Here is a 23,903-nt window from a genome sequence, read left to right as displayed (position 1 = left end):
TGGCCTGGATCCTTGGGATCTCCACTCATACCCTACAAAGTCATGGGTGTGGTGGGGGTCAGTCCAGTTCCTGGACTAGGGCTCTGAGAGCCTCTCCTACTTGAATAACTGTAATTGCCCCTTCTGGCTCTCCCTGCTTCCAGGGGAGCTTTTCAGAGCAGACCAATCATTGCTCCCTGCCTACACCTTGTCAATGACATCTCCCACCCATTGCTCTTGAGACAAAGACAAAAGTCCTTCCTATGGCTTCTCAGATTCATCAACTCCATGAACCAGGCATCTCCCATTAACTTTCTGGATTCCAGACACATAGACCGCTTCCAGTTCTGCAAACACAAGTCCTCCTGCCCAGATCCTTTGCCCTCTGCTACCTCTGCCTGCGGGGCTAATAGCATGCTAGATTGAGGGTACTCTTTGAAGGAAACAGTGGTAGCTTGGCACAATGGCACAACAAGGGACACAATAAGGCCAGAGAAGGTTGGAGTCTGATTGGGAAGGATCATGAAGGCCAGTGGGGTGGGGATGGGATCTGTCATGGGCCACACAGAGGTTTTCCTAATTCCCACTCCAGGGCCTCTCTGGATTTCCTAGAGACACCAGCCTGGGGTCCTGGAGAGGGTATTGGGGGGCAGTCCAGGAGGAAACATTTATCAACAGAAAAGTCCCTCCCCCCCCCGGGCATCTATGAATGGTAACTCGTGGAATGGCGCTGCTGCTACTCTACAGAGAGGGCACATGAGACACCACTCTAGAGTAAACGTGGCAGGTGTCCGGGCTGGGCTGCAAAAAGTGCCCAGCCTGGAAAGGACATCCTAAAGTAGGAAAGCTCTCCATGTCCTGTCACTCCAGCTGGCAGCCTAGCCTGGCAGGTAGGCAGAAAGGCAGAGGAGGTCCACAGCCCAAATGTGCCCCTTCCCCTCCCTCAACACAGTCAGGGAGGCCTCCTTACAGGCCAATTTCAGGCAGATTCTGTCCTCATCCCAATCACATGTCACTCTGGCTGTGCCTCTGATGGCTCCCTGGCTTTCAGGATGGAAATCATGCTCCACGGCAAGGTCAGTGCTGGCCTGGCACTGCTTCTCCACCTTTCCACCATCCTCCTCACCCCATTCTTCCCTTCTCCTACCTGAAGTCAACCCACGATATCCTGGCTCTCGGCCCAGTGTCCTTGTCCTCCTTTTCTACTGGGCTGAGTTCTCTTCATTCATTAAAACTCAGCCCCAATCACGCCACATTCCTGGAAGCTTCTCAGATCCTCCCCAGGTAGAACAAGAGGACTCCCTCTGGGATCCTTGCAGCCCCTGGTTGTTCTTGGGTGGCATCTGTCACACAGGCACTGTCTGTCATGGTGCCCACAGCACTCTGCCCAGGGCCTGGCCCAAGGAGGTGCTGGAAAGCACTCAGTGAACAAAACAATGAAGGGCATGGGCCTACTTCCAATTGTTCACAGAAGACACCTGCCCTGCTGCTGGGCCAGAAAGTCACTCTGACTCCTCTGCTGTCGTACAACCCCCCAGCCCAACCCAGCACAGCCCAGCCCAGCACAGCCCAGGCAGAGGTGTCCCAGAGGGTGAGCTTGGTGTGGGCCCCGTCTCTCTTCTTGGTAGGTGTGTCAGAGCTGGCCTCACAGCAAGTCCAACAGAGGCACCAAGGCAGCTCTCTCGTCTCACAGCAACAGCCTGAGACCCCTGCCAGCCAACCAGGCAGAGGGAGAGGCAGATGGAGTGTGGCTGTGCTTTGGCAAACTTGCTGCTGGCTCCCACCTATGGGCCTCTCTTCTGACCCCTCTAGAGAGACTCACTCAGTCAACACCCTATAGAGCTCAAGAGCTGGGAAAAGGCTTTCCCTGATGATCTGGTTTGCTTCCTCTTATCAAGCAAATGAGCTCCTTTTCTGCTTTCCTCTGGCTGTGGGGAAGCTCAGAGCAAAGTTTTGTGCTGCAGCTTCAACACTAGGGTGTCCCCAACAGAAACCCCAGCCCTACTCGGCTCTTCTCTTATTCCTATGGGCTTTGTTTAAAAAAAAAAGTGTGTGTGTTTTTAAAATCCTCACCCAAGAATATGTTTTATCATTCATTTATTTATTTATGTATTTATTTATGTTTAGACAGAGAGGAAGAGAATGAGAAAGAGAAACATCGATGTCAGAGAGAAACATCAATGGGTTGCCTCCTGCGAGCTCTCCAACTGGAGATCCAAGCCACAATGCAGGTTTGTGTTCTTGACTGGGGACTGAACCTGCAACCTTTTGTGTACAGGGTGATGCTCCAAACAACTGAGCTACCTGGGCTATAAATGATGTTTAAGTACGCTCTGACTGTGCAGGAATTGGGGCATGGATAGGAGAGGATTTAGAGTTGGGCACCTGGTCACCTCCATGAACAGACACTTCTCTACTGGGATGAGGGCCTCATGTCTGTTTCCTGCATTCCAGTGCTAGCTCCTTTCCAGGCAGGGAGCCCAGGTGTGAAAATCAAATTGCATCATGCAAGCCCCATTGGAAAGCTTGCTGAGAACTTCTACCCAGTTCACTTTTTTTAATAGAGGTAGAAAGAGTCAAAACTGGTTTTCATGCTCATAGCCAGTTTGGCTCAGTGGATAGAACATCATCCCAAGGACTAAAGGCCCTGGCTTAGATTCTGGTCAAAGGTATATATCTTGGTTGCAGGGTCGATCCCAGGTCCCAGTCAGGGCTCGTGCAAGAGGCAACCAATTAATGTGTCTCTCTCACAATGATGTTACTCTCTGTGTCTCTCCCCTTCCCTTCCACTCTCTCTAAAAATCAATGGAAACTTATCTTTGGGTGAGGATTAACAAATGACATGACATAACATGACATGACATGACATGACATGACATGAAAACTGGTTTTCAAGGAATGAAACTGAACCTCTGCTCTCAGAGGATGTTTTCCAGCCCTAGACCCCAAGCTGGGGACTGGAGTGACATACTACATGGGTGGTTCAATCTCTAAATCTTAGTTTCCACCTTATGAAATGAAAGGAGTGGACCAAAAGCTCCTCAGGGACCTATTGGCCACAAGCCTTTGTGGGCTGATAATGGGAAGATTCTAATGTCACATGATGCTAAGTGTTCAGGGGGAGGTTCTACAGCCCTGGTGTTTGGCTGGATGGAACCAGAGACACCCACTCCCTGATTTGCACTACCTTCCTTTATTTGTAGTAAGTGGCACTCCCCTCCCCATCACGGCGAGACCCAACAGGCGGCTCTGGTCACAGATGACAGCCATCTGCACACAGTGGGGTGGCATGGGGGTGGGTGGATGAGTGGGTATAACTCCTGCCATCAGGAAAATAGCTTGATAGTCCAGCAAGAAATCTCTGTTCCCGGGGTCCCCTCTTGGTAATCCAGCTTGAGCTCTCTGGGATAGATAGACAGATAGACAGATGGACATGCAGGTGGTTAGTAAATCTCAGATGTGGTGGGAAGAGAGGAAGAGAGCTGGGGATTGGCAAGTGGAAGGTGGGGTTTCAAGGCCCCTTAGAATTCCCTCCAGCACAGGCTGACAAGGTCCTGTCACCCAAGGGCACCCGGTTGTCCAGGGTCCAGGGCTCTGCGACTTCAGGGAGTTTGCTAATGCCCCCAACTCACCCTTAGTAATCTCTGGCTGCGGTGTTTTCTGTGGGTCTGAGTTGACCATTTTTGTGGGTCACACTGAGGGCTGGGTCACACATGTCTAAAGCATCAACCTTTCACCTGACTATCTCTAGATCCCAGGTACGGACAGGGGAGTGGAGGCCCCCAGGGACCAGCTCTCAGCCTCCTAGTCCCAGCCCTGGCCTGTTTGCGTGAGTCACCTGGTGGCACTGTAGTCAAACCCATGAGTCCTCAGTGTTCGCTTGCTGTCATCTGTGGCATCTGGCGGCCCCCAGAGCACGCCCTGGTAAAAGCGGCCTGAGAGACAAAGAGTGGTCAGTGAGGGATGAAGACACGGGGGCTGAGAGACACACGGCACTGCCTGTGCCCAGGCAGAGGTGGATGGAGGATGCCCTGCGCCAGGGTCATGGGCAGCATACCAAGGATCCCGTCGACGCGGCTGGAGAAGCGGTCAGTGTCCCGCAGAAGCAGCCGAAGCCCCTGCCCAGGGCCGTCCCAGGACAGCAGGCCGATGGTCACTTTGTCTGGGCTGCTGAGCAGCAGGAGCCCCGCCTTGTCCATGGTCATCGTGAGCCTGTGGGGAAACCCAGGCTCCTGAGAGCAAGGTAGGCATGCAGACACCCTCAGGGGACCCTGGCCGGTGGGGTGGGGTGGGGTGGGTGGGGCAAACCCTGTTGTGTCGTTGGGTGGGAAGTCCATTACATATTCTGAGCCTCAGTTTTCTCCTTAGCAACAAGGACCAATGTTAATTTAATGACATCTGGTGATCCCAGCATTTCTACAACAAAATAACGGTTCCTTTCGCTCTGTTTTCTTAGATTTGATTCCCCACAAATTCCTTTGATATGATTCTGGGGGTATCGGACACACTCTGCTGGAGCCACTTTGTCATATTCCTCCATTGGATATGTGCTTAGCCTGTAACTCAGGCTTGGGGTGATTCTCATCAGGTATGAGTGAGGAAACTGAGGCTAAGAGGGTCTAAGCAGCCTGCCCAGGATCACACATGATTAGCAGCAGTGTGGCTCCAACCCACATTGTTCCCTGCGCAGGAGAGTGCCCTGGGTTAGGTGTGAACATTCTGATGGAGAAGCCCACAACTGGTCCCCCTTGATGTGCCAGGCCACCCAGACCTGCATGTGTGGTGGCCAATGAAAGGTCTGTGGGGTGGATGTTTGAGTGTAAGGGTCAGTGCTCAGGAGCATGACCGTGGGTTAGCAGCCAGGTCCTGGGTGCCCCCCCAGAGAAAAAAAGGTATGGTTCTGCCCAACAGGTGGAGGCAGCCAATAGCTGAGGACTCATGCCCTGCCCAAGCACTTCATCCCGAAGCCTGTGGCCTCAGGCTACCGGTCAGCACTGTCACTAACGTAGCCTGAGACGTCACTGCTGGTACCCAGGCTGTGGCTTACCCAGGCATCACCACAAACCGCGTCTCCTTCCATTTGTACTCAGAGCTTCTTCGGCCCCTAGTCAGGACCACGTGCTCAGGGGACACATGGACCTGCAGCTGGGGATTCTTGAAAGTCACCTTGATCCAGGAGAACTGGGCCTTCTGCATATTATACTCCGCAGTCACCTCGAGACCTGAGAGAGCCCAGAGTAGAGGTCAGAGGCATGGCCTGGCTGGGCACTGGCCTGCACAGGAGGCACTCTCTGATTATGTCCTCCAGAACTGTCCTTCACCAGCCCCCTCCTCACTGCCCTGCCCCCAGCATTTCCTCACACTGGAGTCTGGTTTCCACAATCTTTTCTCTCATCCCTTGGTTGTATTTGACTTTGGAAGGACCACAAATCCTCAGTGATGGACAGGTTCAGATGAGCCCTCTGAGAAGGGAGATCATGTCTGAATCCAGGAACCGTTAGAAAGCGCTGTAGTGTGCCTGGCCCTGAGCTACGTGCCATGGCCAAGACGGAGTTGGAAAATCAGTGGTCCTTGCCCTCAAGGAGCAAAGAGACTTTAGGCCTGGTGTGTGGAGGTGGGAGACTGTGTGTGAGCATCCCTGAGTGCTGTATGTCCCCATGTCATACCTCAGCTCAACCAGTATGACCGTTCTTTCTGGTCAGCATCGCCCTCCTCTTGCCATTCCACTCCTCCACACTCTCTAAGGTCCCACTACTATCTTTCAGGGCTCTGGGCTTCTGCCAACCTCTGCCTCTCCCTAGAAAACCCCCGCTTGTCTGCCAAGACGCAGTCACTATTGTGTGATCCTGTGCAGCCTCATATGCCCCTCCCTCAGCCTGGCCTCCCCTTCTGGGCTTTTGCCTCTAGGTCGCTTTGGGCACTGCCTGCCTGCAGAGGGTTTCTCTGGAAGGTGACTGTTCAGGCCTCACCTTGGTCAGGGTCTGAGAGCAGGCGTAATGATGGCCCCGGGGTGCGCTTGATGTCCACGCAGACCTGGTCCACGCTCTGCCCCGGCAGAGGCAGGATGACGGTGGGAGCCTGGATGGGGGCTGGGGCAGCAGATGTGGTTGCTGGGGCAGGTAGAACAATCTGGAGGGCAGCGATGGGAAGGGGGGCAGAGGAGGGCAGGCAACTTACCTGGTGGTGGGGCTGTAGGGCTTGTTTCTGGAAGAAAAAGTCTTTGTTTAGGCATGTCCTTTTCAGAGTTCGGGGCCCGGCCAACGGAAGGATGGGATAGTGTATGGGTGTGGCCAGGGTTCCTTCTCCACTTCAACATTGAGAAACCATGTAACAGGTTCCAAGAGATCCCCAGGGATCTCCCATCCCATGGTCTCCCTTCTCTAGGGCCATAGTCCACTTCAGGGAATCTGGTCTGGCGACCTACCTTTCCTTGTGTAACGTGGATTATCAACCACTAAAATGGAACCACCGGCAGAGAGAGATGCTAGTACAGGAATAGCCAGAAACGAAAAAGGGAGAAGGCAGTCAGGATTCAGAGCAATCAGCTTCCCCTCCTCCAGCCATCACTGCCACCTACCACCCACCAAGCTCGAGCCCTGCAACCCCTGCCCTCATACACCCAACCCAGGAGAGCACACTTTAGGAAAACACTGAGGAGACAGGGTCCAGTTGGTGTTGTGGCTGAGTCTCAATCCAGCCTGGAGATCATCGGGCCACTCATGGTTTTGGGAATGGTGAGAGCCTTCCCTTTCTAGAAGTTTCTATGCTGCGCCAGGCTCCAGAGCGTAATGGGTCTGGTTCAGTGAAATACGTGACACACTACTTCATGTCAAGCCCCACAGCAACTGTCCCTGGTCTGTGCCCAGCCTGTGCAGGGTGCTTGCTCCCATTCAACTCTATAGGCAGGCTTACCTATCCCCTCGAGGAAATGAGTCAGAAAGTGGCTTACCTACCCTATTTGGTAGCCTCAGATCCGGATCCAAAGTAGAATATGGATAAATATATTGAGACGGAATAGGTCCAAGTGGTCCTCCTCTACTGCCGTGCAGGTCATGAACTTCAGTGTGCAGGAAAACTCCTGCTTTAGAAACATTGACATCTGCAGTCTCTGCTCAAGCGGAGTCATGGGTCCTCACCGCCAGGGCTCTGGGACCCACCCCGGGAGATGGATGTAGAGAGGACAGATGGCTCCTTTCCCCACACCCACTACTCTGAGAGCCTCTCCCTCAGCCCGGAGAAACTCAAAGCTGGGAAAAGGAACCCTTCCTGAACTCCTTCCCCCTGGGATATCTGTCACTTCAAACTACCTTGTCCGTTGATGTTTCTTCTGCCGCTAACAAAACGTCCTGCATGGCTGTCTCCTAATCACACACACTGAACTGAGACCCAGCCCAGCCACCAGCCAGGTGAGCCAAGCAAGCCACTCACCCAGACTCAGGGCAGAGCACAGCCTGTGGCCAGGCTCCAGGTTCTGTCAATCTCCCCTCCCACTACCTCCCCTGCTTTGATACCTGGTAATTTGGGCCCTGTGTGTCCCATGGCTCGATGTCTGAAGACAATGCGACCTGGAAATCAGAGAGACCTGGGTGTGCATCCAGCTGGATGGGGACTGTGCCCCTAGCGCCCAGGACAGCCAATGTCTGAGCAAACAGGTGTCTAAAGCACCCATGTGCTTGGGCAGACAGAGCCCCCTCCTGGCAGCAGGCTGGGCTGGAGAGGCCTTGGCCAGCAACTTTGTGAGACTGGGGTCCGAGGTCCTGATACAGCCACCCATCACCAATGCCAGCCTTTGAAGGTATTAGGCCCTTACTTGATGGAACCTTTTCTGGATAAAACAAAAAGAAAAGAGAGAGAAAGTGAGTGAGAGAGGGAGAGATATACCATCAGGGTACTTTTCATACATTTGAAGTGCTTATTTAAACGTTGCTTCCCAACCTCAGCACTACACAGCTGCAGTGCATTTGGGAGGGTCAGGAGACCTGGCCTCAGTTTCCTCAACAATGAAATGGGATGCATTTCCTGGGGTCCTGGGAGTGTTAGTGGCACGGTTAGGGTGTTGGTCAGGATGTGGGGAGGGGCTGGGGAGAAGACTGGGTCCAAACTCTGCTGCCACAGAGGCTAGGAGCCCACTCTCACACCCACCACTTTCCACGGGCTTCTCAGCAACTTGTTCTTGGCCTTCTGGTTTGGTGACCACCATGGACGTGAGGGGGGTGACAAAGCTATAGTTGAGCGACAAGCACAGAGCTTGCTTCTCCAGGGCCTTCTTATCAGCATCGGACGTGGAAACCCTGCAAGAAGAGAGAATCAGAGGCCCAGCTGGTCACTAGATGCCTAGCTCCATTCTCCCTCCTTTCCAGACCCTTGGGGATGGGGGGTGGGGGGGTGGGATCCCTACTGGTAGAGTCTGGAGCTCAGATACCACACCATGAACCCCCTCTCAGCATACATAGGAGATGCCCAGGCCACCTGTGCTGTCCCACCCATGAGGATCTTGGGAAGGCAATGAGGCCGTGTGTGGCCGCCCCAGCAGGCCTTAGGGGGTGCAGGCCACCCACATTCGCTCCAGCAGTTGATGGATGGTCAGGTACGCCCAGAGTCTCTCCATGAAGCCGTGGAAGATGTACTTGGGCTTTTGGAACTCCTCCTCCTGCTCTGCCACCTGGGACTCCACTTGGAAGGTGATGTTCTCTGTGGACTGGAAAGAGGGGCCAAGCCAGGGGGCAGCAGTGAGGGCCTGAAGCCTGCACCTGGCCTGGTACATCTCAGCTTTCCATGAGAAACCTAGTTGGGACTGGGCAGGTTTCACGAATAGGCCGTGACAACTGCATTCCCTTCGAATATGTGGGGTACAGGGAGGGCGTTTAGGGCTGTAAGGGGCTCAGCCACAGAGCCTCCAAGGATGAGAAGGACGTGGATAGAAGGATAGAAACTATCACAGGTGCAAAGCCAGGAATCCAGATCACATGCAGCTTTTGGGAACAAGGAAAATGAGGATGGGATCTGGGCCCCAGGCCAGTGCAGAAACAGCAGCAAATGCAGTTTAAACAGTAAGGGTCCCAAGAGGGCTCACCCCAAAGATGGAGACTCTGGGGACAGAGATACAAGTGCCTTCCCCAGCAGTCATGGCAGAGTTGGAAAGAAAATTAAGGCTTTGATAGGGTTTGGACCCCATGTACTCCATTAAGCTGCCCCTTGACCAAGCTGGTGCCCTTTGCTGAGACCAGGCACTGTGTCCAAAGATGTGCCCAAGTTTCAGGTGGACTGCTGCTTCCTTTCTTGAGGTGGGGCCTTCTGGTCTCAGGCTGACCTGGACAGCAGCCTGGGACGTGGGGCCTGTGGGCAGAGGAACTCCAGCCTTTCCTGTCACAATTCCCCGGAGGCCAAAAGGCTTTGTAATGTGGATCAGACCCCAACCCCGCTGCTGGAGATGCCCTCCTCTGTCTCTCACCAGAGCCTGGCCTCCCACACCTTTGTCACCTGCAGGCCACCTACACAAATGCCCTATCCACCTGCACAGCTATCTATTTGATGGTTTTCCTTAAGTGAACTTTAACTAGACTAACACTCTCCACTTGGCCTCGTCCCAAGCAATACGACCAGGGAAGTTGTACATCTGAGGTTGGAGTTGCATTTCTCAGGAGATACATTAGGATAAATAGGTAGTTATTCAAACAAAGGCATGTGTGACTCCCCCCCCCCCCCCCCCCCCCCAGTCACCCTGGGTTCCGCACTTTGGGAACTCCCAGCCTCCAGGACAACACCAGCAGCTAACATGTGTGGAATGTTTACCCTGGGCCACATGTTAATCCCACGGCAGTCTCACAAGGTGGTAAGATGACCGATTCTCTTTTCACATGGTAGGAAACGGAGGCATGGGGAGATTATGTGGAATCTCCAGGCCTCACCCCTCGGACGTGGCAAAGAGGGGTGAAAGCCAGGCTTCTGGTGAGCTGCATGCACTGCTCATTGTGACACATGGTACTTCTCTGAGACTCAGCCCTGGTCGCAGAGTGCCCGCCTGCCATGCATGCCTGAAACATTCCTCCATCACTTCACCATCTGGTTCTGCTGCCTCCTACTCATCCCACAGTGGCAGCTGAGTCCTGTCCAGGAAGCTCTCCCGGACCTACAGGTCAAGTTGGGTCTCCAATGCTGCTCCCAAGTCCCTGGGTTCATCCTCTCAGGGTCACCCCAGCCTCTGGGTCTTTCCTTGTGTGACGATTTACCCAATGCCTCTCCCATGAGTGCAGTATCCCTAGGGCCCAGGTAGGTCCTGGCTCACAGAAGGTGCTTAGATTCTCTTTGTGGAATGAGGGGTCCCCTGTGGCAGTGAGGCAGGGATAATTCGGCAAGGAGAGGGCACCATGTGGTGAGCTGGGGTGATTCTTGTTTGGGCTGCATTAGGCCCTAGGGCACGTTGGACCTCAGTCTGCTCATCTGTGAGTGGGAGGGATGCTAAAAGCAATCTCAGAGGGCTGGTGGAGGACAGAGGGGATGTCAAACCCGGTGCCCCAGGGCACAGCAGCAGCAACACAGACTGAGTACGCTGTGCCTACCACATGCAGGTAAGCTCAGGTGCTCTCAGGAGAATCAGGACATTATCTCATTGAAATTCCACCACCAGTGAGATCCAAGATGGTGGCTTAGGTAAACACACATAAACTGCTGCCGTGCACAACAATTTTAAAACTACAACTAAAAGACAAAACGTCTATCACCCAGAACCATGGTACAGCTGGTTGAGTGGAAGCTCTACAACTAGACTGAAAGAGAAAGGTACATTTAGGGCACAAGCGCTGAAAACAGGTATGGGGGCATGCATGTGATACGGACTGGTGGTGGATCCCGGCTGGCAGAGGGCATTGCTTTCTTCAACCCAAAGAAAGACAAGCTCCCAATCTCTCTGAAATCCAGTTTTTGGAAAGAAGCTGGACTGTCTGCCATCAGGTCGCAAAGTGAGGGTGGCTGGCTTGCAGAGCTGCGCACAAGAATAATTGTTTGATGTCCTGGGGCACGAGGTGTGGGGACGCAGTCAGAGACAGAGCCGGCTGACTGGCAGCCATTGCTGTTTGTGATGCCCTGAGACTCCACCCTGCACAATTTACACACCCAAGCTCCAAGCAGCGGCTTTTGCAAATGAATGGCTTTCTCTATTGCCGTTTAACCTATCAAACTTGCAACCTGGTGCAGACAGCTCCAAAGCCTCCAAGCTTCAAGCAAGGAGGAGAGGTCTGTGATTCTCGCTGTAGCTCCTGTAGGGTGGCCTCAGACAGTAGCTGAACTGCACACCATTGGAGATCCAGAAGCCAGTGTATCTAATGGTCAGTGTGAGACACCAAATTTCAACTCCTCTCATCATAAGTGACACATTCGGGAGGTGGACTAAGTGAGCACCATAGCCTCATTGAAACAAGGCCTGCACCATAATCGTGTCTCCAGCACAGTAGTTCTTCCATTATAGACACAGTGGGTCCTCACAGCCAATTGGTCTGGAGGTCAATTCCTCCCAGTGCACCAACAGCAATCAAGGCTTAACTACACCAAGACTTTGCACTTAGCTCACAAAGGGGTGTACCAAGAGCAACTACCATGGGTGATTGGGAAAGGTGAGCTACTGGCCCCTATAAGTCACCTACCACACAAAGCCACTCCATCAACACAGGGAGGCAACCAATATGCAGAGACAGAAGCATGTCGCGAATGGGAGAGAGAGAGAAAAGTAAACTATTGGAAGAAACAGAGTTCAGAATCACATTTATAAGGTTACTCAAGAATCTTCTAAAAACCGCTAAGAAACTTGAAGAAACCTTCAAGGACCCTAATGAGAATACCAAAAAAAATGAAAAAGGACCAGTCAGAAATTAAGCATACGCTGTCTGAAGTAAAGAATACACAGAAACTCAACTGTAGATCAATGTACCTCAAGAGTCAAACCAAAGATCTGGAATATGAGGAAACAAAAAACACCCAACCAGAGAGGCAGAAAGAAAGAAGAATCCAAAAGTGTGAGGATAGTGTAAGGAGCTTCTGGGATGGCTTTAAGCATACCAACATCTGGATTTTTAGGGTGCCAGAAGAAGAGAGAGAGCAGGATATTAAAGGCCCATTGAAAGAAATAATGACAGAAAACTTTCCCTACCTGGTGAAAGAAATGGACTTACAAGTCCAATAAGCACAGAGAATCCCAAACAAGAGGAGCCCAAAGAGGACCACACCAAGACACATCATAATTAAAATGCCAAGGGCAAAAGACAATGAGAGGATCTTGAAAGCAGCAAGAAGAAAAACAGTCACCTACAAGGGAATACCCATACCACTATTAGCTGATTTCTCAACAGAAACTATGCAGGCCAGAAGGGAGTGGCAAGAAGTAATCAAAGTGATGAATAACAAGAACCTACAACCAAGATTACTCTACCCAGCTATTATTCAGATTTGAAAGTCAGGTAAAGAGCTTCACAGATAAGAAAAAGCTAAAGGAATTCATCACCACCAAACCAGGATTACATGAAATGCTAAAGGGTATTCTTTAAGAAGAGGAAGAAGAAAAAGGTAAAGGTAAAAACTATGAACAGTAAAAAGACATCAAATACATACCTACCAACAAGTGAATCTAAAAATCAAGTGAATAAAAAATCTGAAAAACAGAATGGACTGGTGAATATAATAGAATCAAGGGCATAGAAAGGGACTGACAATTCTCAGGGGGAAGGGGGTCTGAGGGGTGCGGGAAGAGATTGGACAAAAACCTTACAAATGTGGATTGGAGAACCAAGATGGCGGCATAGGTAAACGCCTAACTGCAGCATCACACAACAATTTCAAAAAAATACAACTAAAATAGAAAATGGACATTATCAAGAACTACAGGAAAGTTGACTGACTGAAAATTCTACAACGAGAAGGAAAGAGACAACCAGAAGGAAAATCAGAGGAGCTGTAAAAGCGCGCGTGGGGAGGGGACAGAGCCGGAGAGGAGGGGGAGGTTGAGTGCCTGGCTGGTATTCCCTAACGAAAAGGAGATAAAAGCTCTGGACTGTGCTGAACCCCAGTTCCAACAGCACTGAACTGGGTGAGACCCTGGGAACCCAGGCTCATACGGAGAGAGTTTGGGCTGTAAGGCGGAAACCCAGGGGAGCGGCGAAAGGAAGTCCCAGCGGCGAAAGGAAGTCCCAGAGATTTCGCGTAGAGGACGGACTGTTGACTGTGCCGCTGGATTGCCCTAGCAGGAAGGAGACAAAAGCTCCAGACTGTTCTGAACCCCACTTCCAATCCCACTTCCAAGTGCACTGAACCCCAGTTACGGGCTCATTGGGGAAGAGCCTAGACTGTTTAGTAGCAGAGGAAACTCGAGGGCACCTTTCTCTCAGAGGTGCTTGTAGCGAGGACTGAAGGACACTGAGGAACACTGAGATTCAGGAACCTCATAGGGTGGGGCTGACAGTAAACCAAGGCTGTAGTCTCCACCCTGAAACTCCACCCCATCCAAGCTGAGCACAGAGGCTTTTGCAATTTTCCAAGTCTAGTCGAATAAGGCTGTCTCCTGGCATAGACACAGCTGATCCTCACAGCCAATTGGCCTGGAGGTCAGTTCCTCCCAGTGATACCAACAACAATCAAGACTTACCTACAACAAGGCTGTACACACGGTCCACAAAAGGGGGCAACAAGAGTGTCTACTTCAGATAACTAGGAGACTGACCCACTGAACCATATAGGACACCTTAGCACACAAAGTCACCCTACCAGTTCAGGGAAACTGTGAAAATGCCCAGACAAGGAAACAGATCACAAACGAAAGAAATGGAAGACAAAAAGCGACTGGATATAGAGTTCAAAACCACGCTTATAAGGTTTTTCAAGAATTTCCTAGAAAAGGCCAATAAAATAAACGAGACCTATGAAGATATGAAAAGGGATCAACTAGAAATAAAGAATGTATTGTCTGAAATAAAAAATATTATTCAGAGTCCTAAAAACAGAATGGAAGATCGCAAGAATCAAGTCAAAGATTTGGAACATAAAGAGCCAGAGGACACACCTCCACAGAAGCAAGAAGACAAGAGAATCCAGAAAGTTGAAGGTAATGTAAGAAGCTTCTGGGACAACTTCAAGCGAACCAACATCAGAATTATGGGGGTCCCAGAAGAAGAGAGAGAGCAAGATACCAAAAACATACTGGAAGAAATAGTGACAGAAAACTTCCCCCACATGGTGAAAGAATTAGACCTACAAGTCCAGGAAGCACACAGAACCCCAAACAAAAGGAATCTAAAGAGGACCATACCAAGACACATCATTTAAAATTCCAAGAGCAAAAGACAAAGAGAATATTAAAAGCAGCAAGAGAAAAGCAGATTGTTACCTATAAAGGAGCAACCATACAATTGTCAGCAGATTTCTCAACAGAAACCATACAGGCCAGACAGGAATGGCAAGAAATATTCAAGGTGATGAATAGCAAGAACCTACAGCCAAAAATACTCTACTCAGCAAAGCTATCACTCAGAATCAAAGGCCAGATAAAGAGCTTCACAAATAAAAAAAAGCTAAAGGAGTTCATCACTGCCAAACCAGAATTATATGAATTGCTGATGGGGGTTCTTTAGGAAGAGGAAGAAACTAAAGATAAAAATTATGAATAACAAATACGTAACTATCAAGAAGTGAATCTAAAAACCAAGGGAATTAAAAAAAATCTGATGAACAATATTAACTGGTGAATATAATAGAATCAGAGGTATGGAAGGCGAGTGAACTGATGATTTTTGGGGAAAGGGGAGTGGGGGGTGCGGAAAGAGACTGAACATAAACTGTGCACCAATGCATGAGGACAATGGGGGTTGGGGAAAGGGCAGAGGGTGGGGTAGGAACCTGCAGGAGGGGAGCAATAGAGGGAGAAAAAAGAATGAGGAACATTTGTAATAATATGAATAATAAAGATTAAAAAAAAAAAATACACCTTACACCTGTGGATGAAGACAGTGGCAGGGGAATCAGGTGGAGGGGAGTTATGGGGGGAGGGGGAGGAAGGAACACCTGTAATAATCTGAACAATAAATATTTATTATATAAAAATAAAAAAATAATAAAATCATTATATAAAAAAAGAAATCCCACCAGCAGCCAAGCAGTGGGGACTGAGGTCATCCATGGTGGCAGGGGGCACTTTGGAACTTGCCCAAGGTCAGTCGACTAGAGTCTGACAGGGCTGGAGTTTGAACCTAGCCCCTCTGAATGCCTGCTGCAGCCACCCTTCCACACCAGGAAGCTGTCCACACTCACCAGCTTCCCGCTGACTTGGGCTGAGAGCACCTCAGGGCTCTGGGCCTGGAGCTTCCCGGCCACTACCATCTCGGAGCCCTTGAAGAACAGCCGGAAGTTGTGCTGTGTGACTTCCTCCACAACACTGCCTGGGTACTCGAAGGTCACAGTGGTCAGCAGGGGATTGGCCACCTCCTGGTAGAAGTCCTGCAGAGTGGGGGGTGTCACCAGGGCCGGGCAGGGTCATCCCAGACTCACCCAGCCCTCAGGGGGAGGCTGGCACCTGCAGCTGCAGGGCGGAGTCCGAGTCCTCGTAGATGCGCCGAGCCAGGCCGCCGTTGTCCAGCGCCAGCTTCTCCAGGAAGGCGTAGCTGACGTCGAAGCCAAAGCCCAGGCAGAAGAGGCTGTACTGACCACCTATGGCCTCCTGCACATTCTTCTGGATCTTGCTGGGGTTGGTCTCGCCTGGACCCAGCGTTTTGGGGCAGGGGTGAGAAAACAGGGATTTGCTCAGGGGATATTTGGAATCTCAGAGCCAAAGAGGCCTCAGGGACCCCTCACTTCCCTTGAACCACTTGCAGCACCAGTGATGCCCCCTGGGCAGTGTGCCCTGGAGTTGCGCTGTGCCTCACCCACAGTGGGGTCGCCATCAGTGAGGAGGAGGAGAAGGGACACGCTCCCTGAGGGCAGCTGCTCCTCCCGGGTGGCTGTCTCCAGCAGCTGCACGGCCATCAGCATCGCATCGTTGATATTGGTTCCTGAGGGACACACACTCTCAGGATGCCTCGCAGGTGGGGTTCGTGTTTGGGGCCCCCATCCTGCATGGCTGCCATGGTGCTCACCTCCATGGGCCTTGAGGGTGTTAGCATATTTCGTGGCCTCCTCCACATTCTGGGTTGAAGCTGGCACCAGAGATGGCTTCCACTGGGTTGCCTCCCTGCTGAAGGTAATGAGGTTGAAGTGGTCTTCGGGCCTGAGGTCCTCTAGGATCTTGATGAGGGCTTCCTGAGTCTGGTCAGGGGAAGGGGAAACAAGGTGGGTATCTCAGATGTCCTCCTTGGGGGCTCATGTGTCCTTGGGCGGAGCCCCCAGGCCCACACCTGCAGTGGGAACATGGTGAAGGCCCCAGTGTTAGGAGCAGCTCTGACCTCGGTCTCTTGAAGCCTCCTACCCGGAAAGATGGAGAGGGGAGGGTCTGCCTGCTAGACCAGAGCTGACAGTGTGAGGCAGCTGAGAGTTTTCAGGGCCCTGACCTGCCTAAGGTACCCACCTGCCGGATTTTCTTGCCCATCATGGAGCCACTGGTGTCAATGACGAAGATCACATTCTTGGGTATCATGGACGGACCCTCTGGGGCAAAGTAGTGCACAAAGTAGCCATTCTCGATCTATGACCAGAGTGAGACACACCCCAGCTGATGAGAGCTGCAGTCCTGCCCTGCCCTGTCCCACCCACCTCCTCAACCCAAATCCCCGGGTCCCATCCTCTTTTCATTTAAGCTCCTCAGTCACAGTCCTACTGCTAACCTCCTCTAGTCCAGGACATCTTTTTTTTTAAGCTTTATTGGTGAAAGTATTACAGATATCCTAGTTTTTCCCCATTGGCATCGTCTAGTCCGACATCCCTCTCCAGTTCTTCACCACCCTATTCTCTGTGTCCATGGCTTATGCATATATGTATACAAGTCCTTTGGTTGGTCTCTTCTCACTCACATTCCTCACCATCTCTTAGGACTCAGTGGAGCTACTCTTTTGCTGAAAACTTCCCTGCTATGCACGACCCACTAGAACTCTACTTTGCCTGCTATTTGTTTGAATAGCTGAGGCAGTTTAGAGGTAAGAAACCTTCTTTAGCAGATGAAACTTTTCTGCTTCCGAAAGAGAATTCTTTCAGGGACAGCAGAAATAAACTGCATGTTTTCTGTCTGTTACCCTTGGTGCACACTGACCGGCAGGAGCCGGTTTTTTTGTTTTTTGTTTTGGCTTTTCTTGTCCAACAGCCAGGCTCAGGCTCCAGAGGATGGGGGATTTCCTGGTTATTCTGCTCTCCCTGGAGCCCACGCACCTGAAGGGAGCCTCCAGAGAGGGTGCGGTTCACATCATAGCGGACGATGAAGTCGCCATCCACCACTGTGTCCTCTTGCTCTGCAGACTTCCGTTGCTGGGACAGCGTCGGCTTGAATCGGATGTGAGCCTGGAGGAACGACCGACTGGGCTGATGTTGGGGAGCAGCGAGGTCATGCTCACATCCCTCACCCCATCTGAGAATCACCCAGGCTGAGAATTCCACCTTATGTCAAATGCCAGGGAACTTTCTCTCACGCTGGGCTGTCAGGTGGGCGGCCTCAGTACAGAGGATGGGTGTGAGCGAGGAGCCTCTGCTCCGGAGCCATGCCAGCAGAGCCTGGGCTCAGGATGTGTGTGATCCAGCCTCCAACCTTCTCCCTGGTCCTGGGACCCTCAGGTCAGTGTCCTCTCCCAGGAGCCCCCAACCTCAGGTGCGAACCAGCGCCCCCTCTTCTCTCTAGGCCTTGCCCTCCTCATCTGCCATATGTCAGCGCGGACACAGATACCTCAGAAGCTCGCCAGCTGAGAAATACTGCCCAATTGTCCCGCTCTCTGGAGATCCAGCTCATCGGGCTGGCCTGAAGACAGGCCCCTCGGTACCCATACTTCCCACCCACTGTGGCAGGCCTACCTTGGTCTGGTTCTGTGAGACGGTGAGGGCCTCTGCAAGCTCATTGGTCATGAAGGTGCTCTCTGTCTCCAGAAAGCTGATGCCCTGAGTCTCGAAGATGTGAATGTCCATCTGGAAGAAGAAATGGGTCACAGGGTTAGCCAGGAGCCAGGCCTGGGGCTCTAAGGAAGGTCTCCACCCTCGGCAGCACAGGGTCCTCTAGGAGGCTCCTGGGAGGAGGCAGCTCTGGGTACCTGCAGGTGCTTGACCAGCTGCCGGGGCTGGACTTTCAGCAGCAGCTCATACACTCCCAGACGCCGCTTGAGCAACTCCTCATACACCAGCTCGAAGGTGACCTTGGCAGCGGGAGCCACACTGACCGATACCTGGAACTGCTCCATCTTTCTCCCAGTGGCCCTGGGAGAGGAGGGCATCAGGCCTGCCCCTCCAGACCAGGTAGGGTATGGACACTGGAGGCAGAAGCAGAACTAAAGGCAGGGACAACTTCTGCCCCACCCCACTGGGGTCTCCCACATCCCCTTGGGCTCACTTGACAAGGCCAGCGCTCTCCCCCCTGGCCACGGCCGCACTGTACTGCTCCTGTGCTGCATCCTTCTCCTTGATGTTCCCTGGGTAGGTCACACCGTCGATGATCCTGGGGCAGGAGAGTAGGTGCTGTTCATAGTCTGGTGGTGGGGTGGGGGAACTCTCTCCAATCACCTCCTCCTCCAGGGAGCCTGTCTGTGACTTGCTGTGCCTCCTGCTAGAGTGACTCCTACCTTTACCAGATCTCACCCATTTATTGTGTTCCTACAGTGTACAAGACTGTGCAGGAGCCTGGGTAAGGTTGGGCAGCCTCTGCAAGGTGTGCCAGGCCTCCATCTACCCTGAGGCAGGCACAACCTAAGAGAATATTCTTTTTACTGAACAGACAGGAGAGGAAGGTTGCAAAGGAGGCATGGCTGCGCTAAATCCTGGTTTCTCTTCTCCCTTCTGCTCTGGCCCCACATTCCAACTGCCCCTGTCCCTCATAGACTGTCCCAGAGGTACCTGCCCACCACCAGCAAGTGCTTTCTGAGCTGTGTGTGCACCCATCCCTGGGGCCAGCTCTGTGGGGCAGGCTGAGGAGGAGGGAGATGCCAGGCTCCCCGGACAGTGGTAGGCACAGGGCTAAAAGGCTTGAACCCTCTTCCCACCAGCACAGGGCAGGGAGGAATGCAGAGGTTGGTGGAGCGAGGGGTGAAAGGAGGAAGGGATGGAGGGACAAATGTGATATGGATGGAGATGGAAGGAGGGATGGGGATGGAGGAAGAGAAAAGAGGAAGGGAGAGCTGGAAGGATGAAAAAAGGGAGTGGGGGATGGCTGGAACATCTCTGAGAATAAGTTCCTTATAAAGCCTCTGGTTCCCTTATCTGCCTGCAGATGCACACAACCTCATGTCAGGAAGAAGTCCTTTCTCCTGAGGGACATGAGGAGAGGGGATGGCAGTGCTGGTTGGAGAGAGATGCAGAGGCCGGCGGGAAGGCACCTACATGGAGAAGTTGGTGATGAAGGCTTTCTTGGGCAGCTCTATCTGGAAGGTGGCCTCCTGCATGGAATCCGCTTTGTTGACCACCCTGCTGGTGATGACCGTGTGGGCAAACCGAGAGGAGACCTTGGAGTCCACAGTGAGGCTGTAGATGTCGATGGCATTCTGGAGCAGTGAAGAAGGAGGGGGGGGGGACTGTCTCAATGCCAGCCATGCCTGTAGCAATGCTCTTCCAGAGCCTGGCGTTGACCTAGGTCCCAAACCAAGCCTGGCCCGACCCCCACTGACTATGGATGGCTCAGGCAAAACCCTGTGCGGCATCTCACATGTGGATCTTTCTCTCAAATAAGAGACAGCTCTGTGCTCCATTCCTCAACTTACACTGACAGGGGCAGGGACCAGTCTGTCAACACACAGAGGGTGGAAGGTGGAGCATGAGCCCCAGAGTGTCTGGGAGTGGACTCCCACTTTTCCTGACCCTGATTGGGATCAGGAAGCTCACAGGCTTAGCTCTGAACAGTGTAAGGGCAGCAAACAAGTCCTTTGATTTCTGGCAACCAGAAGTGGAGGAACACAGCTCCTGCCAGTGTCCACAGGGGCCTCCAGGAGATGGGAGAAAAGAAAGGAACCAGGGTCCAGTCTCTAAGAGCTGGGAATGTTCTTTTGCCCCCTTTCCCTGCACCCGTGGGCCCCATCCCCAATTGCCTGCCCTGCAGCACAGGCTCTTTCCCTGCAGAGACGGTCGGTCCCCCAATTCACTGACCCAGGCACTTGCTCTTTGACCCAGGTCTAAGGTTCACATATGCTCACATAAGAAGCCTTACACATCTCCTGCCAACCTGCATATGACACACTATGCAGGCTCCGTTCACCTGCACACACAGCCTAGCAGAAGTGGGTATCTGGCTGATTGGCTTGTTACACACGTGAGTGTCTGCTCTGTGCCAGGCAAGGTACTAAGCACTTCATAGTGTTACAGGTTCCATCTCCACAACAAACCTCCAAAAGGGGTCTATTATTATCCTGCTTCACAAATGAGGAAAGGGAGACAGGAAGCATCATTACCTTGAGGCCATTCAGCCAAGGAGTGGGCGAGCTGGGCTCACCATCCCACTCCTACCTCCCCCCACTGCCGGCCTCCACGCGAAACTTGCTAACCTGCAGTTCCCCACCTGGAAATGGGAGTAGGATCACCCCTTCTAGCAAGCAGGGAGAGGAGAGGGAGTGTCTATAAAGCCCTGGGGACATGCCTGGTGAGGATCAGCACCATATTTTTGCATACACACAGATCTGTGCTCATTCGCACACTCACCCTCACACAGGCTCTCACTCATTCACCAGCTCATACCACTCACACTCTGGTGCGCACACAGGTGCCCAAGGCACCTGCTACCTTTTGGGCATGGGTGGTCTGGAGGACAGCCAGCAGCGGCAACAGGACCAGCAGGATGGCACAGTTGCGGACAGAGGCTGGGGGCTTCATTTGGGCCCAGTGCCTGGCAGGCTGCTTCTGAACCTGAGAGAAAGAGGGGAATGAATTAGTAACCTGCTGGCTGCTCCGCCCCTCCGGGGGCAGGTCCCAGGAAATTGGGATCTACAAGCCAAAACCTGCAGTGGACTCAGATAAGCAGGCCAACTGCAAATGTCCTGTGGACCTTGGCTGGGGGCAGACACATGTACAATAAGTCCTAGTGTCATCAGGATAGGTTCTTGGAAACGGCAAGTTTAAGTGAAATGGCGTATACCTGAGAAATGAGCTCAGTTCCTGTGGCATATTTCTGGTTTCAAAAACATCACCAAACCTCTAAAAAAAAAAATTCCAAAAATTTGAAGTCAGCCTGAGCTTTACATATATTTAAGAAAAATTCATAAAGATAGGTTAAGATCCTACTTTTCCCTCTTGCTTATTCCAGTTTAGGGTCTTGATGCCCAAAGCCTCTCCCAGCAGCTCAGGGTGTAAAAGATGAGACCCCAACCTGCATGGGACACCGTCCATTGAAGGTCAACCTTCCATACACCCACATTAGACTGGAATGATGGAGATACACAGGCTTATCTCACATGCACATCTTTAGGATGTGGGAGGAAACCATGCAGAAAACCCACAAAAACATGGGGAGGACATGTAAACTCCACACAGTGGCCCCCTCTAGGAATTGAGTTTTTCTTCATCAACATTATAAATCAAAGAGGTTGAATAAAATAACCTTATTCGAGGACCTGCTACACTAGGAAAGGCAGGCTCAGGTGGGAGCTAGGTATGGGCATACCTTCTGAAAGGTCTAGAACACATGTGTCAAACACAAGGCCCGCGGGCCAAATTCGTCCTGCCAGGCCTTGCAATGTGGCCCGCACTGCGCTGTCATCACTGCACTCCACTGTGTTTCCATCACAATGACAGTTTATGACTGTTCAGTAAACCATTCGGCCCACAATTTAGGCTGAATTTTAGATTTTGGCCCCTTCTCTGATTGACTTCGACACCCCTAGTCTAGAACCTTCCCAGGTCACTATTACCCTTTACACCAGTTGGTTCACCAACAAGCACCCTGGGGTATGGGGACACAACTGGGAGCCAGCCCACTCTCCATAAGCCCAGCCTGGAGGAGAAGGAGACATGGCTGGGAAGAGGAGGGCGGGAGGAAGGAGCCTGCAGGCCAGGTGGGTGTGACTGGGCAGTGGGGCCTTACAGGCCCTGAGCACTTCTTGTGATGTCTGAGAGGAGCTAGGCAGAATGGATCTGCCTTATTCCTGGGGTGAGAGAGGCGGGGCCTAGAAGACCCCTTCTCTCTCCTGGGGTTCAGGCCCCATTAATCTAGCCAGGACTCTGGCTTCAATTCCAGCAAGGCCCCAACACTAGACGTGCACCTTGGCAACACAAACTGAGAGCCAAAAAGGTACCCAGCCTTGTGGCCCAGAGGCCTCTCTCAGGGGACTTTACTGAACGAGAGGAACAAACAAGAAGGGACAGAGCTCCTGAAGGGGCTAGTCAGTGTGCTGGCCTGTACACACGGACCTACATGGAGGCAGTCATGCCAAGGGAGTCCACGAGTCATGGATTGAAGGAGAAAGGGCAGATGGCTTCTCCGTCAGCACAAGGCAGTACCTTGTCATGAGGGAGGCCCCAAGCCTGGGGTAAGATTACCAAGGACTTTAGATTTTCCTTTAATAAAGTTGAAATGCTTTTTATAAAACAATTGGTTTTAGAGGAAGGGAGTCAGGGAGGAAGACAGAGGGAGGAAGAAGGAGGGGGAGAGAGAGAAATGAAGATAGAAAGAGACATCGATGTGGGAGAGAAACATGTACCGGCAGCCTCCTACAGACTCCCACACAGGGGATCAAACCCACCACCTTTTGAAGACTCTCCAACCAACTGAGCCATACCAGCCAGGGCTAACGTTGAAACGCTCTTAAAACAAATAGCAATAAAACAAAACACAGCTGGCGCGTGTATCCCCAGTGGCTCAGGGAAAGCCTAGCTCCTGGGCCAGGAGCCACTGATGGGGTAAAGATGCTGCAGACAAGTGTGGCCAGGTGCCACATCCTGGGCTGGGGAAGGAGGACTCCATGACACTAGCTCTGGGGAGAGAGAGGGGCAGTTATCTTGGAACCCTGGGCAGTGACTGGCTTGCAGAGGGCTGGAAAGGAGTCTCCTCCATCAGCCCTGCCGTGGCCAGCGGCAGTCGCATCTGGCCCTGGGAAAGGGCATCCTGGACTTTGGTGCCGTCTGTGGCTGCTCCCCTTCCTTCTGAGGACTCCAGCCAGAAGCCTCGTCTCTGTGTGTAACGGCACCACTCGCCCTCTGGCTCTGACACGATTGGCATTACACAGGGTACATACCGCCTTCTACACGCTGGGGGAAGAGCCTCCCCAAGGAGCCCAGTGAGCTGGCCCAGGCCCTGTCCCTCAGAAGGTCTGCTCCCTCAGGGCAGAGAACACAGGCCCAGCCTGGAAACAGCTATATAAGGAGGCCAGGCCAGGCCAGGGCGTGGGAAAGGCTCAGAGCCGCCAGCTCCACCTGCCCATGGGACAGGCAGGGCTTCCCTACAGGCACAGTCCTGAGCCAAGCATGGGAGCCCAGGCCCTGCCAGTCCAGCCCTAGACTGTACGAGGTTTTGCTGTGACAGCTGGACGGACCTCCGTACTTCCTGAATCTGAAAGCTCCATGCACACAGGGGACACTGCAGCCACCTCTCGCTGTTCACTGAATTCAAGAGGAAAAAATGACACAAGCCCAGAACCCAGGCTGCCCAAGGCGCAGGCAGAGCTGTGAGCATAGCAAGGGAGGGTTCACCTGGAGTTGGAAGAGTGGGGAGTAACTCAGGAAGCAGACTGCCCCTGGCCACAGGAGCCTCGAGTGGTTTTGACTTTGAGGGATGGGAGACGGTGAGAAGGCAGAACAAGGGTGCGGGGGCGAGAGCCTGCTAGGTCTCTGGCTCTTGCAGAGGCTTG

At 52.4% G+C, this 23,903-nt stretch overlaps 1 protein-coding gene across 1 annotated transcript in view; it reads right to left on the bottom strand.

The window, feature by feature from the left end:
- The window catches only part of LOC118715732 (inter-alpha-trypsin inhibitor heavy chain H4), a 32,232-nt gene extending 11,230 nt beyond the window's left edge, over positions 1–21,002 (bottom strand). The window contains exons 1-19 of the mRNA XM_045579631.1: positions 20,845–21,002; positions 19,456–19,616; positions 18,473–18,577; positions 18,177–18,339; positions 17,944–18,054; positions 17,311–17,439; positions 16,517–16,633; positions 16,089–16,257; positions 15,879–16,004; positions 15,530–15,711; positions 15,268–15,453; positions 8,538–8,677; positions 8,122–8,270; positions 7,474–7,804; positions 6,157–6,286; positions 5,949–6,108; positions 5,027–5,201; positions 4,037–4,191; positions 3,818–3,914 (exon numbers count right to left, since the gene is read on the bottom strand). Of these exons, the coding sequence (XP_045435587.1) occupies positions 3,818–3,914; positions 4,037–4,191; positions 5,027–5,201; positions 5,949–6,108; positions 6,157–6,286; positions 7,474–7,804; positions 8,122–8,270; positions 8,538–8,677; positions 15,268–15,453; positions 15,530–15,711; positions 15,879–16,004; positions 16,089–16,257; positions 16,517–16,633; positions 17,311–17,439; positions 17,944–18,054; positions 18,177–18,339; positions 18,473–18,577; positions 19,456–19,616; positions 20,845–20,934 (2,876 nt within the window). The 5' untranslated portion in view covers positions 20,935–21,002. The remainder of the gene's footprint in view (positions 1–3,817; positions 3,915–4,036; positions 4,192–5,026; positions 5,202–5,948; positions 6,109–6,156; positions 6,287–7,473; positions 7,805–8,121; positions 8,271–8,537; positions 8,678–15,267; positions 15,454–15,529; positions 15,712–15,878; positions 16,005–16,088; positions 16,258–16,516; positions 16,634–17,310; positions 17,440–17,943; positions 18,055–18,176; positions 18,340–18,472; positions 18,578–19,455; positions 19,617–20,844) is intronic.
- Between the last annotated feature and the right edge of the window lie 2,901 nt (positions 21,003–23,903).

Source organism: Pipistrellus kuhlii, unplaced genomic scaffold (assembly GCF_014108245.1).
Source record: "Pipistrellus kuhlii isolate mPipKuh1 unplaced genomic scaffold, mPipKuh1.p scaffold_m20_p_11, whole genome shotgun sequence".
NCBI lineage: Eukaryota > Metazoa > Chordata > Mammalia > Chiroptera > Vespertilionidae > Pipistrellus > Pipistrellus kuhlii.
The sequence above is the reverse complement of the archived record's forward strand: the minus strand, read 5'-3'. Positions and strand labels throughout refer to the sequence as shown.